The sequence below is a fragment of the Tinamus guttatus genome, unplaced genomic scaffold (genome assembly GCF_059628265.1).
Source record: "Tinamus guttatus ecotype Peru unplaced genomic scaffold, ASM5962826v1 Tinamus_guttatus_pri_ptg000456l, whole genome shotgun sequence".
Taxonomy (NCBI): domain Eukaryota; kingdom Metazoa; phylum Chordata; class Aves; order Tinamiformes; family Tinamidae; genus Tinamus; species Tinamus guttatus.
In genome coordinates, this window is record NW_028288990.1 from 407,748 (window position 1) to 422,967 (window position 15,220).

Sequence of the window (15,220 nt, forward strand, 5' to 3'; positions counted from 1 at the left end):
AATGTGCTTTCAAAATACGTATTGTTTAGGCTTGCTTTGCCCTCTTGCGGTAACATCTCTACCTTGCACTTGAAGCAAGTTTTACTCTGGTGGTGTAGCAAGCCATGCACTTGCTACAGCTGTGTTGAACATTGGGAGAGGTTTTAGCTAGCAGCATTAAATGGTAATCCTGACAGAAGGAAAAGCTGTGCTGAAAGACACAGAGAGACGTTAATTAAATTATATTAATATTATATTCTTCATAACATTGAAGCTGTAATGCTTCAATGAAATAATGCTTCGATGAAAAAAAATGAAAAAATGAAAAAAAACCATCGGCATTTAAGGCCGATAGATATTAAAAAAACAAAAATAAAGATATTAAAAATAATTAAATCAAACTTCGCTACAAGCCGCTACCTCGGGAAGTGCCCCAGGGACCGCGGCAACCGCGAGCAACTGCGAGCGAAGATGGCGCCGCCCGGCGGGGGCGGTTGGTGGCGCGCAGGGGGGCGGGGGGGAAGGCACGTGCGCCGCGCAGGCGCGAGGCGGCGGGGCGGGGCGGGGCTGGGGCGCGGGGCGGGGCTGGGGCGCGCGGCAGGTTTGGCGCGAGGGGGCGGATTTGGCGCGCTCGCGGCGGGGCGCTTCCCGCCGTAGCCATGTCGCGGCAGAGTACGTTGCTCCGCTTCTTCCCTAAGGCCCCCGCGGCCTCCACCACCGCTAACATCAACGCTGCCGCCGCCGTCCCGGCCGCTGCCGCCCCGGCGCCGCCCGCCGCGGGCCGCCGGGCCTCAGGCGAGCAGAACGGGCGCGAGGCCGCCGTGGCCACCAGCGGCGCGGCGGGCAGGGCCGCAGTCACCAACGGAGCGGCGGGAAGGGCTGCGGCGAAAGGCGGAGGTGACGGCGCGGCCGCCCAGACTCGCGGGTAACCGCCAGCGGGGGCTGGGGTGGGGGGCGGGGCGGCAGCGCGCGCCGTGGGGTAGGGGGGCAGGGGCGGGGCGCGCGGGCCGTTACGGCGGGGGGATGGGGAGGTGCGACCGTTATTACCGGCTGCTCGGGCGCTCTTCAGAAGTGCGCACCGAGACTTATGAGGAGTGCGGTAGGCTGAGGTTCGTTAAAACGTTACTTAAATATTGCAACGTTGCGCGTGCTGTGTCCGCAGCGTCTCCTGTGACTTTTCGCCCGGTGACCTGGTGTGGGCCAAGATGGAGGGTTACCCGTGGTGGCCGTGCCTCGTGTACAACCACCCGAGCGAGAGCACCATCGTCCGGGGGAAGGGGAAATCTGCGCGTGTCCACGTGCAGTTCTTTGATGACAGCCCCACGAGGGGCTGGGTCAGTGTTAAGTACCTGAAGCCATATACAGGTAAGGGAACTAAGTAAAACATTTAGGAAGGAAAATATGCCACTTCTTTTGGAAGCTGCCATGGAGTATCCTTCATAAAGGAGGAGCAAAACCAGGGTTAGTGCTGAGCTAGAAGGCATATATTGTACTCTGTAATTTGGAGAATACAAGTTACAGGGGTTCAGGTTACAGGTGTGCTCATGGCTACAGAGTCTTTGGACATAAAGCACTAAACGCTCTGTTTTCTGTGAGGTTAGAATGCACAGTTAAAGCTTGCTTTTTTTCTTTTTTTTTTTTCTTTTTCTCTCCCACGTATTTAAAGATTTAAAGCAATAATCCAGTATCTCAGGCTTTAGCCTGGAAATTCTGAAAAATGTTAAGAATGTCAAGCCCAGTTTCTTAAGTAGGTATTTGGGAATTGCAGTTTTTCAGAATCCAAAACTCAAGCCAACATTTTGTATGATGTTTTCACTTTAGCAATAATTATAATCTGTTTTCCCATATTTTATAAATCTACTGCTGTTGGATAATACTTTTCAAGCTCATAATTAAGATGAATGCCAGCTTCTTGGGACTCCTTTCTAGTCTGCAGGTTCCTCTGTTTTTACAAGCAGCAGAAGGGGAATCTGTGACATGGAAGGGCTGTTGGAGAGGAATAGGAAACAGTAGTGTTGTCACTTGTAGGCCTTGCTCCATCCCCTGCTGCACCAGAATAAATCGATGGCATGACTGGTGAGCAGCTGTTGCTTGGAGGCCAAGGCCTCCAATAGTCTAAAGAGACTGCTATTATTTTAGAGAAAGTATGAATACTGGCTGGCTGAATGCTAGGCTAACTTCAGTTTCTAATGAATTATTTGTGACTTTACAGGTTCATCAGATAAGGAGGCCCTGAAGGGAGGTATGTTTTACAGCTCAAAGCCTGAAATTAAAAGAGCAATGGTGCTGGCAGATGATGCAATGAGTAAAGATAAAACTAAGCGGCTTGAGCTTGCAGTCTGCAACGAACCTTCAGATACAGAGGAGGAGGAGGAGGAAATGGAGGTAATTCTTTTTTCATTCTTACTGTCATTTTCAGAAACAGTGCATTATTCAGAAAAGTGTTATTATTTCTCTTCACCAGTAGCCCAATTTATAATACTGTTTATAATATGGAGCTGGCTTGTGGAAACACTTCTCCTTTGTGCTGAATTTCATACACTGTATACCTTGAATGTTTTCTTCCTCAGCATCATTTATGCAAGTTAGGAATGATGTAGTAATGAATACAAAGAGCAATTATACCACTGGGAAGTAGCAGTTGACTGTTCAGGGAAAAAAAAAATCTAAAGACAAATCAATTCGGCTGTGATTCTTCTGTCTCATGCTTTTAAGTATAATAGTTACTGCATTATACAGGATTTTCAGACTTCTTTTTGCAAGTGTGATATTTTACTTTTATCTTGTAGCCAGAATTTCTAATATGTCAAGTAATTTATTTTCCAGCAGATGAGTGAAAGTGTTTCAGGCAACAGTGATGGCTGCAACAGCGAGGAGGATGTGAAGACCAATAAGCGAGCAGCGTATAGTGGGAGAGGTACCGTGAAAGCCAAAAGGAGGAGGCTGCTGGATTCTGACAGTGATCATGATGATTCTGATGTTGAGTTCAAGCCTGATGTGAAAGAAGCAGCAAGCAGTGAAGAAGTTAGTAGTGGGGTGGATGAAAATGAGTCTACTGACACAGAGATGGACACAGAGAGCATTGCAGAAAGTCCCATTAAAGTCTCTTCCAAACGAAAGAGGAGAGACGCAGGCAAGCCTGCTAAAAGGACCAGCTTGGGAAATGACCGTTCTGAAACACCCAAAATAGCAGCAGTGGTCTCTTCAGAAGCTAAGTCCAAGCTAACTTCTTTTGCAGCACCTGAAAACTTTGAATCTCAGGCAAATGCTTGCAGTGGAGGAAATGGTGGCTTTGCAGTGTGGGAGCATGAAAAGCTGGACTGGCTGCAGGAAGGGAAAAGGAAGGATGCGCACAGGAGGCGACAGGGTGATCCTGACTATGACCCTTGCAGTCTGTATGTACCTGAGGACTATCTTAACAAGTGTACCCCAGGAATGCGGAGGTGGTGGCAGCTGAAAAGCCAAAACTTTGATGCTGTAATTTGCTACAAGGTTGGAAAATTCTATGAGTTGTATCATATGGATGCGGTCACGGGTGTAAATGAGTTGGGCCTGATATTCATGAAAGGCACTTGGGCCCATTCAGGTTTCCCAGAAACTGCATTTGGCAGGTTTTCAGATGTTCTCGTACAGAAGAGCTACAAGGTAGCCCGTGTGGAGCAAACAGAAACCCCTGAGATGATGGAAGTGCGCTGTAAATCCATGTCTCACCCAACAAAATTCGACAGGGTGATACGCAGAGAGATCTGTCGAATCATTACTAAAGGAACTCAGACTTACAGTGTTCTGGACTCTGACCCATCTGAGAACCATAACAAATACCTTCTGAGCATCAAAGAAAAAGAAGACTCCTCCGGACATCGTGTCTTTGGAGCTTGTTTTGTTGACACCTCAGTAGGGAAGTTCTACGTCGGGCAGTTCTCCGATGACCGGCACTGCTCAAGGTTCCGAACTTTGGTCGCTCACTACACTCCTGTGCAGGTGCTCTTTGAGAAGGGCAACCTTTCTGTGGACACACAGAAGATCCTGAAAGGCTCACTTGTTTCTTGCATTCAGGAAGGGTTGATTTCTGGGTCCCAGTTCTGGAATGCATCTAAAACACTAAAGGTTCTCCTTGAAGAAGAATATTTCAAGGAGAAACAGAACTCTGATGACGGATGTTCTCTGCCGTCTGTTATCAAATCTATGACTTCCGAGAGTGATTCGCTGGGGTTAACTCCTGGTGAAAACAGTGAACTAGCTCTGTCAGCTCTGGGAGGGTGTATCTTCTATCTCAAAAAATGCTTAATTGATCAGGAGCTGTTATCGTTGGGGAACTTTGAGGAATATGTCCCTGTGGATATGGATATCGCAAAGACTACCACTTCAAGTAGTGTTTTTGCCAAAACTGACCAGCGGATGGTGCTGGATGGAGTCACCCTGATGAACTTGGAAGTCCTACAGAACGGAACTAACGGTACCACAGAAGGGACTTTGCTAGAAAGGATTGACTCTTGCTGCACACCGTTTGGAAAGCGGCTCCTGAAGCAGTGGCTCTGCACTCCCCTCTGTAACCCTAAATCCATCAACGATCGTTTAGATGCTGTTGAAGACCTTCTGGCGGTGCCTGATAAAATGTCTGAAGTTAGTGAGGACCTGAAGAAACTTCCTGACCTTGAAAGACTCCTCAGCAAAATTCACAGTATTGGATCGCCACTTAAAAGTCAGAGCCATCCTGACAGCAGAGCCATCTTTTATGAAGAAGTTAAGTATAGCAAAAAAAAAATTGCTGACTTCTTGTCTGCACTGGAAGGGTTTAAAGTAATGAATAAAATTGTAGATGCCATGGAAGAAACTGCCAGCAACTTCAAATCTAGAATACTTAAGCAGCTAGTCACCCGCAAAGCCAAAAATCCAGAGGGCCGTTTTCCTGATTTAAATGCAGAACTTAAAAGGTGGGATACTGCTTTTGATCATAACCAGGCTCGAAAGACAGGAGTGATCACTCCAAAGTCAGGCTTTGACCCTGATTACGATAAAGCACTACAGGATATTAAAGCTGTAGAGGAAGATCTTAATGAGTACCTAAATAAACAGCGCAAACTCCTTGGATTCAAATCCATGCTGTATTGGGGGGCAGGCAAGAACCGATACCAAATGGAAATACCCGAAAGTGCAATCTCGCGTAATTTACCCGAGGAGTATGAGCTGAAGTCGACACGGAAGGGGTACAAGCGTTACTGGACCAAGGAGATCGAGAGGATGCTGGCCGCGCTGGTTAACGCCGAGGAGCGGAGGGATGCGGCTCTTAAGGACTGCATGAGGCGCCTGTTTTACAACTTTGATAAAAACAGCAAGGACTGGCAGACTGCTGTTGAATGCATCTCTGTGTTAGGTAAGGGCTTTGCTCTTAGCTTTGACCTCTAGTAAAACCACTCTTACCCAGTAAATGGTGACCTCTGCTCGGGACAAGCAGCAGAGGCTTATGGTGAGCTTTTAATTTGTAGTTGAAAACCTTGGGATGCGTTAACTGTGCCACTGTTGAATTTTAACAGTTCTGCCGTTTACTGTCAGAATGGGAACAGGAGTCTGTGACAGATGGACTGCTACATCGGGACACGTGCAAACTCTGTCTTCAGTCCCATTGTGAGATTGTGACCGTGCACGTGACCGGCTGAGTGTTCCCTCAGTTCAGGGTAGTGTGGCTGCTCTCTCCTTGCATCCAGGATTCTCTTTTGTAGCTCGTTAAAGGAAGAGCATGATGCAGATGGGGGTGAAAAAAATATAACCAGCTGGTCATTCTTTTTTCCCTTGGAGAATGCTGTTTTCTCAGCAGCCTTTAAAAAGAAAAATAGTGGTGATCTTCATTATTGTGAAGAAGGCAGTGTAATAGGTTAACTTCCCCAAATCTTCTTTAAGTTTTGGGGGAAGAAGTCCGCTGTGTAGCCTTTACATATTTTCTAAACTGATGCTTTATTGTACCGTGAATTTTCTGCTAGCATGAGGCCCTGTGGGATGTCTCTGCCTTTGCCGAGGGAAGCGTAAGAACTCTCTAAATCCCAGCATAGCAGAAAAGGGAGGACACACAGACGGTGAGCGCTGGGAGCTTGCTCTCCGAGTGGGTTTGTGAGAGTTGGGAAGAAAATCGGATTAGAGAATCAGATTTGCCCTGACTCTATACTGTAGCGTCAGGGCAAATAATTAAAGTCAGTGGAGATTGAAGGTTCAGACCTGTTTCAATACCATAGTTAGTGCAATGCTTCAAGTCATTGAAATGGTCTGAATGGTCTTGTTTTGTGGGTACTGGCTATTTTTCTCCAGTTTTTAGAACCTCAGAACTGTGCTGATTGGGATTTTTGTCTTTGCCTTCTGCTAAGACAACAGAATGTTTTACTACTTACATAAATCTTTTCTGGCAACTTTCCACCAATATCATAGTTCTTAAACTAATTGGCTGTCATGGAAGCAGATTCCTCATCTCTTTGTCACCAAATCAAAAAACAACACAAGGAAAAATAGCATTTACACAAGTGCATAAAAAAGTGTTAGCCTTCTAACTGAAACAATTACAGAAGGGATTATTTTTAATATGACATCAGTAGAAATCTTGAAGAAATGAGGACAGCTAAGTGATGAATGTCTTCAGTTTACTTGGTGTACTTCAGGATATTGATTTTAGGAAGATGAAAAACTGTGATCCCCAAAATGTTATTAATGAGTAAATACAGTGGTGAATAAAGAAAGAAAAGTAAAACATGAATTAACTAGAACTTCCTTTAATTTTACAGATGTCTTGATGTCCCTTGCAAACTATAGTCAAGGTGGTGATGGACCCCTGTGCCGACCTGTAATTCTGCTGCCGGTGGATAGTTCTCCTCCATTCCTGGAACTTAAGAGTTCACGCCATCCATGCATTACAAAGACTTATTTTGGAGATGATTTTATTCCTAATGACATCGTGATAGGCTGCAAAGATGAGCACAGCAGTAGTGAAGCTTCCTGCGTGTTAGTGACTGGCCCAAACATGGGTGGCAAATCTACGCTCATGAGACAGGTGATTGACTTGCTACGTAGGGTGTTGTATACTAGAGTACCCGAGTAGAGCGTGTGAGGAAATTAAATGTCTCACTGTTGTAACTTCAAAGGAGGACCCAACAGTGGCATTCAAGGCATTCAGAACAGTATGGCAATTATGCTATAAAGAAAAAATACAGCCTGGTAGAAAATGCCCTATACATTTAGATAGTAGATGTTCTGTTTACACTTAAAACTCACTCCTTGCTAAATTATTGAGAGATAGTTGGAAAATGTGATAGAGCAGCTTTTATCTTTCTTGAGTGGTCTTTCCCTGGAATTTGGGCCCAGCTCCCAGAAGATGCTTCTGCAGCTTGAACAACATGAAAAGTTAGGGGCTACCTAGAAAACATCGCTTTATGAACAACACTTGCTGCGGTTACTTGTGTTTTGGAGGTTTTCGGAGCGGTTTAATTGTACCTGAGATGGTGCTGTAACTTGGAACTGTTAAAACCGTAGGAAGTTTTAGGTATTGTAGCCTTTTTTTGGGGAAGATTGAGTTTAATTCTGCTGTTCTGTGTGGAACCGACACTCCACATAATGAAACTGTGTTGTATGTTTGCGTTTCAGGCTGGTCTCTTGGCCATAATGGCCCAGCTGGGATGCTACATACCTGCTGAGGGCTGCAGACTTACACCTATCGACAGAGTATTCACAAGGCTGGGTGCCTCAGACAGAATTATGTCAGGTGAGTGTCTGAAATCTGTCTGAGGTGCTTTTACAACCAAGTGAGTGGGTTTTTTCTCTCTGTGCCTTTTGCATGCTTCCTTAGTGCTTTGAGTGGCCAGTTGCAAAGGGACAGTCTTTAGTCTTGTATTACTATTAAGAGCTGTGCAAGTCCCTCTTCTTTTATCTCCTATTGGAGAATTGTGGTCTGTGGAGCAGAAGCAGGACTGTAATTAGGCTTATCTGTTTAATATGCTTCTCTTGAATCATTTTTACAGACAGCTTGGATCAGTTTTTAGTGACCTCAATACTACAGCCTTACAATTAGATACAAATCTGAGCAGTGTCTCCTTGGATGTTGTATAATTGATTAGTGTTATACTTACGGGAGCATCTTTAATTTTCTGGAATAGAAAAGTGTTGTTCAGGTCTCCATTTGAGAGGAGATGTTTTTCTACTTTCTGCCTAGGCCAGAATGTCCTTAGTTTGTATCAGAATGCCTTCCCCAAGGCTGAAGTCTTGTTTCTTCCAATGAGGAGAAAGGCAGAGGCCTCTGTCAGCATGAGTAGTGGTGGCTTCTTGGAACTTTTCATTCCTCCCACAAGGAGGGTGATAGAAGTGGAGAATGATACAGCAACTGGACTGGGAAAGGCTGCTTGTGGTGATGATTTTGGGGGGTATTTCTTGGGGCTGGAAGAAATGAGTATTTTTATGTTACTAAATTGTATCATAACTCATTTAAAGAAGGCATAAATTTTCTGGGATCTTCATATGGAATCATGTGGGTCAGTGAATATGGAAGGATTTAGTGTACTGAAGGTGCTACACATAAGGAATTTGGAAAGAAGTACTTTCAGTGGAAAATAGTAGTGGCTGCATATCCCAGTAGGTGTTTGCTTTCTTTCCTCTGTGAGATGTTTATTCATCTTTAAATGACTGTCCTTGAGATAGTGTCAGAATCTCTGTGTGCCAGTAGGCTCCAAGGAAGAGGTGAAAAAAAAAAATCTCGCTTTCCAGCAGGGCTGATGTGGATACTTCTCAAAACCTGCCCCGTTGAGCCTCCCCTCTAGAGTCCCTACATGTTAAGTCAGGTTTGCTAGACACCCTTCAGTAACGCACATGAAGAGGTTATGGTGTAGCACAACTATGTGGGTTAGAGCTAGAATTTTAACTCAATGAGTCCTGGCAGGACACATGCCATCTTGGACATGCTGTTGAATTAGATTATTTCAGTTAAATAGGTAAATCTCCACTTTGTAGCCTTGGGTTTACAGCATACAAGAGTCTAACTTTTTCTGTGTCTACTTTCAAAATGCTAAAAATATACTTCCAGTATGCTAAAAAGAATATCAAGCTTAGCAGTGTTGTCTAGATTGCTGGAACTTCCTTCAGTTGTTCAGCTTTTAACAGCAGAGCTGTAATTTTTGTAGACCTCACTCCAGAAAGGTATGTTTGAATTTAGCCTTTAACCTGTCTGAGCAAATCTCTTTAACTGGTTTGGTTTTTAATGTCCTCTAATTAGGTCTAGTTTCTTAGTCATTTTAAGGGCTTCTGCTTGATTTTTCACTTAAGAAAATTTGCACCCACCTTTGGCTTGTGTGTACAACTGCGAAGAGGCAGGAGATTCCCCTCTGTCCCCTTTCCTCTGCACCCCTTCTTTTTGCCCAGCTGGTACCTCTGACCAGCACTATCAGCTTTTACACTGCTCTATTTGTCTGCTCTTACTTACCCAACTATACTGCCTGTGTTCCTTAGGAACCGCACTATCCTTTTTCTGCCAAATACAGACCCATTTTTTCATGCCAACTCCAGTATAGATTAAATCTTTTTTTTTTTTTTTTGGCTGTGTTTTCAGAGATTTTTGACTACTTTGCTTCTGTCTTTAAGGTGAAAGTACCTTCTTTGTTGAGTTGAGCGAGACTTCCAGTATACTCCAGCATGCAACAGAGCATTCCCTTGTTCTTGTGGATGAACTAGGTAATTAGCCTGTTCTGTAATAGACTGAAAGTAAATCTAAGATTAAAGACTAGCTGCCAGGTTTTTACAAATAGAGGTTGTTGGATCATGGTGCTAACTAGTTGTATAGTATAATATAACTGTCCTCCTAAAGGCTGTGCTTGTTAGTCATCCCAGGAACCCAGCACACCCTGGCAATCACTATTAGACTACTCCTAGCTTGGTTTTTCCCAGTGTCCTAGTGCATCATAATCAATGCATGATCACTTGCAGCAGACCTTGACCAAGCCAGTAGCCAGCCTCAGGGGAGCAGAAATGTTTGTTTTGGGCAGTGTGGAAGAGATCATGATTGTTGTGGGACAGTGTTCAGTCACTTCACACAGATAGATGCTGTCAGCTCTTAACCATCATTGCTCTTTTTCTTCTGCCTCACTGTGTGGAAGACTAACAAACAAAATGAATCGATACAGGGGAAGCAATGAATTGCATTTGGCAGCTGTCTTCAGAAAATCATTTCTTTGCCTGTGTATTAATCTTTGCACTTGCAGAGACCCTCCCAACAGTAATAAGTAAAATAAGGACTTAAGTGTTACCAAAATAAATTCAATTCATGAGTATGATAAAGCTTTTCAAATTTCTCCTCCAGGTCGAGGCACAGCTACTTTTGATGGAACAGCTATAGCAAGTGCAGTTGTTAAAGAGCTTGCAGAAAAAATCAAGTGTCGAACTCTGTTCTCCACCCACTACCACTCGCTGGTAGAGGATCATTCACACTGTGCTGCCGTGCGCCTTGGACACATGGTAGGTATAAGCTGCAGGGAGTGTAGCGAGAGCACCAAGGCCATGCTTTTCCCCCCTCAGAACTAGCAGGATGTACATGTTTTCTCTAGTCTTCTGCCTATAGTCACAAAAAAGCATGAGAAGGTATGGTACATCAGGTGTTCTATAGCCAAACATACTAACTTGTGGTAACTTGCTTTCTAGGCATGTATGGTTGAAAATGAGAGTGAAGAAGATCCAAGCCAGGAAACAATTACATTCCTGTACAAATTCATTGAAGGAGTATGTCCCAAAAGCTATGGCTTCAATGCAGCAAGACTTGCTAATATTCCAGAGGAGGTTGTTCAGAAGGGGCACAGAAAAGCAAAAGAGTTCGAAAAAACAACAATTTCGCTGAGAATATTTAGGTAAGGTTTTCGTTTTCGTTTTCATTTCATTACAGGCAGCCCTTTTTAAAAGAAGGGCAGGGACTTTTGCTTAGGAGGCAAGTTTCAGGGGGGAGGAAGGGAGAAGCTCCTGCTGTGCATATCAAGAGTCCTTCACAGGCCAGGGAGGTCAGACTGGGATGTGGTGTAACTTGCCCTAGGTGCTGCACTGAATTTGGGCTAAGCACAGGCACTAGAGACTGACAGCAGCCACCTTGAAGATGTACACAGAGTAACATGTATAATTCTAATGTCTTGGAGTTAGGGGGAGATTCACCCTGGGCTCCTCTGTTTTGGTAAAGTTGATTCCTTTTTTTGCCATAGGTATCTCTGCTTTGGTAAAGTTGATTCCTTTTTTTGCCATAGGTATCTCTGCTTGGTGGTGGATGATGCAACAAGTGACACAAGGGCCCTTCAGAAACTTACCACTCTGATCAGTCACCTCTAGGAACACACTGTAGCCGTAGGGGCAGTTTCTCAAAAAGGTGGTATGAGACAACATTATGATCTAATAAACTTTATTTTTTAAAAATGACCATTTTTCCATTGTCTTTCCTAGGAAATTAAACCCTTTTAATTCTTACCTACCCTCTACATAATGGTTATTGAGTACTCCACAATATATTAAGTCTAGATGTTATGGTACATGCATACACTTTCAGGCTGTTGATTACCCACTGTCACCAATACACATAAATGGAAAAAAAGCTATGAAACTGTATAGGGCTGTATATATACTTGTCTCAGCTTCATTAGAGCAGGAAATTGCTGTGATTTCCAGCAGGTTAAGTAATGTCCAGGCTGTTCAAAAAAAAACTATGAACAGTAAAATACAAGACTGTTTTGAGGAGACTTTCTACTGTGTACTTTAAAACATAGTAAAATTTCATTCACAAAACTTAGTTACATGGGTACTTTGTTTTATAGTGCATTATAGTCTAGGAAGTCTCATTAAAACACTCGCTTTTTTTGTTAGGGTGGTTTGAGTACAGACTATTGCTGGGGAAGGGAAGGAGATTATTCTAACTTCAGAGGACACCAGAAACATTGCTGGATATAATTTAAGATTAGTGTTTTCTCTTTCATAGAAAGAACGTACATACTGGGACATGAGTACAGTTACAGCAAGTCTAGGTGTGCTAACAAAACAGGACACATTCAAGTACAATAAGATTTTTTTTGCTTGAAATTAGAAACAAACTACATGAGATTAAAGCAAAATCATATTTCTCAATCTGAATAAATGTTAAAAAATCAAAAGAAATGCAGAAGTGCTAGCTCACATTTTTTACCATGTTACAAAAGCAATTGGTACCCATGTCCATAAAGGCAGCAACAAAGAATGCTGCTTGTCTACAGAATAGTACTACTGCAAATTGGACTGCGTTTCAATGCTACTTGTAAAAACACCAGCTTTCAGAAGTTGGTATCTGTACAAAATTGCAGCTTATTTTTCTTCACTTCTGTCCCTTCAAAGTCTTTGTTTACACAGTAATGCTAAAACGCCCAGTTCTGTTATCCTGAGTCAACATATTGCCACTTTCTTTTTTGGTAGGTTGAGCTCCATAGTGTCAACACCTCACATATCCACTTTAATACAGTCTCTTTCTGCAGAAATGGGCAAGTATAACTTCCTCCAAAAAAAAAGTTTTAACAGTTATGATATTAGAATGGCAGGACTTTCTTTCTGAAAGGAATTCAGTTGTGCTGCAATGTATTAGATTCTATAGGTGGAGCAGAGTCATATAGTGTATCTGTATCATGTGTAGGCTCTCCAGCAAGCGTACAGGGATTAGACAGTGTTCCAGCACCGCAGTCACAGAAAAACCTATAAGGAAAGAGAGCACTTAGTTCTCCTGCTCGGAGTGCTTTGCTTAAGCTGCCCGACCCCTTCCTTGGGAACATACCTATCGTGTCTAATGAATTCTACATCATGTCCTTGATGGCACTTCTTAATGCAGTTCACACATATGGCGTTGCGGTCTGTGGTATTGCAGGTGTGACATCTGCAGCAAAATGCAGCGCGTTAGGCATGAGTCAAACAGAAGCTGGGAAAGGGGCTTGTCCGGAGGGGGCAAGGATATTACAGAAGGTATTTGCACAGGCTCAACCAACAGCAGATCTCGTCAAGTAGCAAGAGAGTTTGTTACCTGTAGAAATCATGCATCGGGTAGCTGGTGTAGCTTGAGATCTTGTACAGACACTGGCCTCTACTGACAGCCTTTTCTATGGCATCTTGATTGTTCATTATTTTGTTATCTAGTGGAGGAATAAAAACCCACAGCACTTAATAAGAATTATTTAGGTATTTATTATTTAGGTATTTATTAGAACCATTAACAACATTGTTATATGCCAGAATTCTAGTTTATCAAATTCTGGATGAAAATATGTGATAAACCAGAGCCCTCTTTCATTTAAATACTCTTGGTGAACTGGCAAGAGATGGTTATTAAAACCAAACCCTCCTGTCAGGCTTAAGTTTTGGAAAAAAGTCTGAAAATAAAACAGTTGAAAGCCGTGGGGCTGCAGGTGCTGGCCCACGGGAAGCTTTACAGGCCCCTCTGAGGAGACAAGCTCAGCGCCTCGCCCTTTTAGAGGAAGGCATCTTCCAACACAACTCAAGCTAGAGCTGCGAATGACTGCAATACTGCAGAGCTAATAAAGGAAGTTCAGAATGGCAAGAAAACCTTCAGTTACCTTTGAAAGCTTCTGGCTATTAGTCTAGAAAACTGAAATATCAGTTTGCCTTGTTCCCTTTAGTCAAAGCCCTTAACTTTTTAAGCAGCATTAAAATTATCATAACTGATCCAAAAATAGAGGGGATAGGGGAAGGGAAGATGTAGATGGGAACGATGAACTTTATACCACTGAAATCACCACCAAAAAAAATGCACGGTGTACCCGACCCACAAGCAGAACTTATACTCACCTTTCATTGTTACATTGACCCCAGATGCTAGAAATAAACCTCCGAATCGGTTGTTAAAAATCTGATTGCCCTCTAATGTTGCAGTTGCATGATTTGTTATTTCAATACCTTTTTGGCCAGAGAAATATGAAAAAGAAAAGAGAACAGAAAAAAATAAATCCTCATTGATTGGGCATCTATAGTTCTCATTAGTTTTAAGCCTTTTTTTTTTTTTTTTAAACTACTCGGGAAAATGTAGAATAACATAGCTAGAAATTGCATCATAATCTGCTACAAAAGTGCAATTAAAATACTTGCACTGAATCCTCTCAAAAAGCTACAGCTGGCATGCACAGTGTCTGGTAGTAACAAACTATAAATGTGTCTGATAACGTAGTTTTTTGATAAAACAGTATTTCGATTTTCTAGAGGGATGTAGTTTTTGAGTGTTTAACCTCTCCATCTATATTTGGAAGTTCTTCTGCACATACTTTACCCTCTTCTAAAGATCTTTTGAAAGAAGTTTGAGATAGACACTTAACAATTTATTTACATTTCAGCTTTTTATTATTAACCAGTATCTTCCAAGTCATTTCTCCAGGGCTGCTCTTGACAGCAACCTATCCCCTTCCCCCCCTCCACACATAAACTACACCTTTAGAGGCTCTTCTCAGAAAACTTGCTTCTTCTGAAAGAAAGATGGGAGAAAACTCAAGAATGCAGTTTCAATTGAAATGGAATGCAAGACTTAGGAAAGTGTGATTATTAAACTATAAGTTGCACAAAAATCACTACTATTTTGTTTTTCATCTCTTTTGGAGTCAACAGAAATGCTCATTACAATAATTTTTCATGTTTGGGAGACAGTTAAATTTGAGATGCAACTAAAATGTCATTAAAATGTATATTGTGCTACACTGCCTTGGTTTTCAAATAGGATCAGTGACAGAAATTTCAAACCAGCATCCAGCAGATCAACTAGACAATTTTTTCGAATTACTTCTAAAATGAAATTATGAAAAGTACTTCACAGAAAAAAAAAGCAAAGGCAGAATATGTGCTGTTTCTCAACAGGATAGTAATTCCAATTTTTTTCCACAAAGATATTCTGGCTACAATTCTGAATTCTCAAATAAGTTCCAGAAGACCTTAAAAAAAACTTCTCAATCTCTGTTTTAAGAATTTCTAAATACTGTGGGACAAAGAAAATCAGAGTTAAGTTACGCGGCAGGCTTTCTCTAAGCTCTAACACTTCAAAATTTCACGTAAACAGTACAAACCTGCAGCAAACCCATCAAATATTCTATTTTTCCTTAGCACAGGGTGGCTGTTGGTGCTGATGAGAACACCAGCCTGAGCGTTCCTGAAGATGTCATTCTCTTCCAGAAGGCCTAGGAGAATCAATATAGCACATTTCAGCTTGTTAACATCTCCCTATCCATTCTAAGAA

General features: G+C 42.6%; 2 protein-coding genes across 3 annotated transcripts in view; one reads left to right on the forward strand and one right to left on the reverse strand.

Moving 5' to 3' along the window:
* The first annotated feature begins 638 nt into the window (after nt 1–638).
* Nucleotides 639–11,394, forward strand: MSH6 (mutS homolog 6). The gene is made up of 10 exons (XM_088532116.1): nt 639–904; nt 1,142–1,344; nt 2,192–2,316; nt 2,809–5,353; nt 6,747–7,012; nt 7,603–7,720; nt 9,586–9,675; nt 10,301–10,455; nt 10,639–10,841; nt 11,226–11,394. The coding sequence occupies exons 1-10, from the start codon at nt 639–641 to the stop codon at nt 11,305–11,307; spliced, it is 4,053 nt and encodes a 1,350-aa protein (XP_088388242.1). The 3' UTR covers nt 11,308–11,394.
* Nucleotides 11,361–15,220, reverse strand: part of FBXO11 (F-box protein 11) — a 62,572-nt gene continuing 58,712 nt past the window's right edge. For both annotated transcript variants that reach the window (XM_088532156.1, XM_088532155.1), the window contains exons 19-23: nt 15,051–15,161; nt 13,792–13,899; nt 13,010–13,118; nt 12,767–12,865; nt 11,361–12,687 (exon numbers count right to left, since the gene is read on the reverse strand). In XM_088532156.1, coding sequence (XP_088388282.1) covers nt 12,558–12,687; nt 12,767–12,865; nt 13,010–13,118; nt 13,792–13,899; nt 15,051–15,161 — 557 coding nt within the window. In that variant the 3' untranslated portion in view covers nt 11,361–12,557. The remainder of the gene's footprint in view (nt 12,688–12,766; nt 12,866–13,009; nt 13,119–13,791; nt 13,900–15,050; nt 15,162–15,220) is intronic.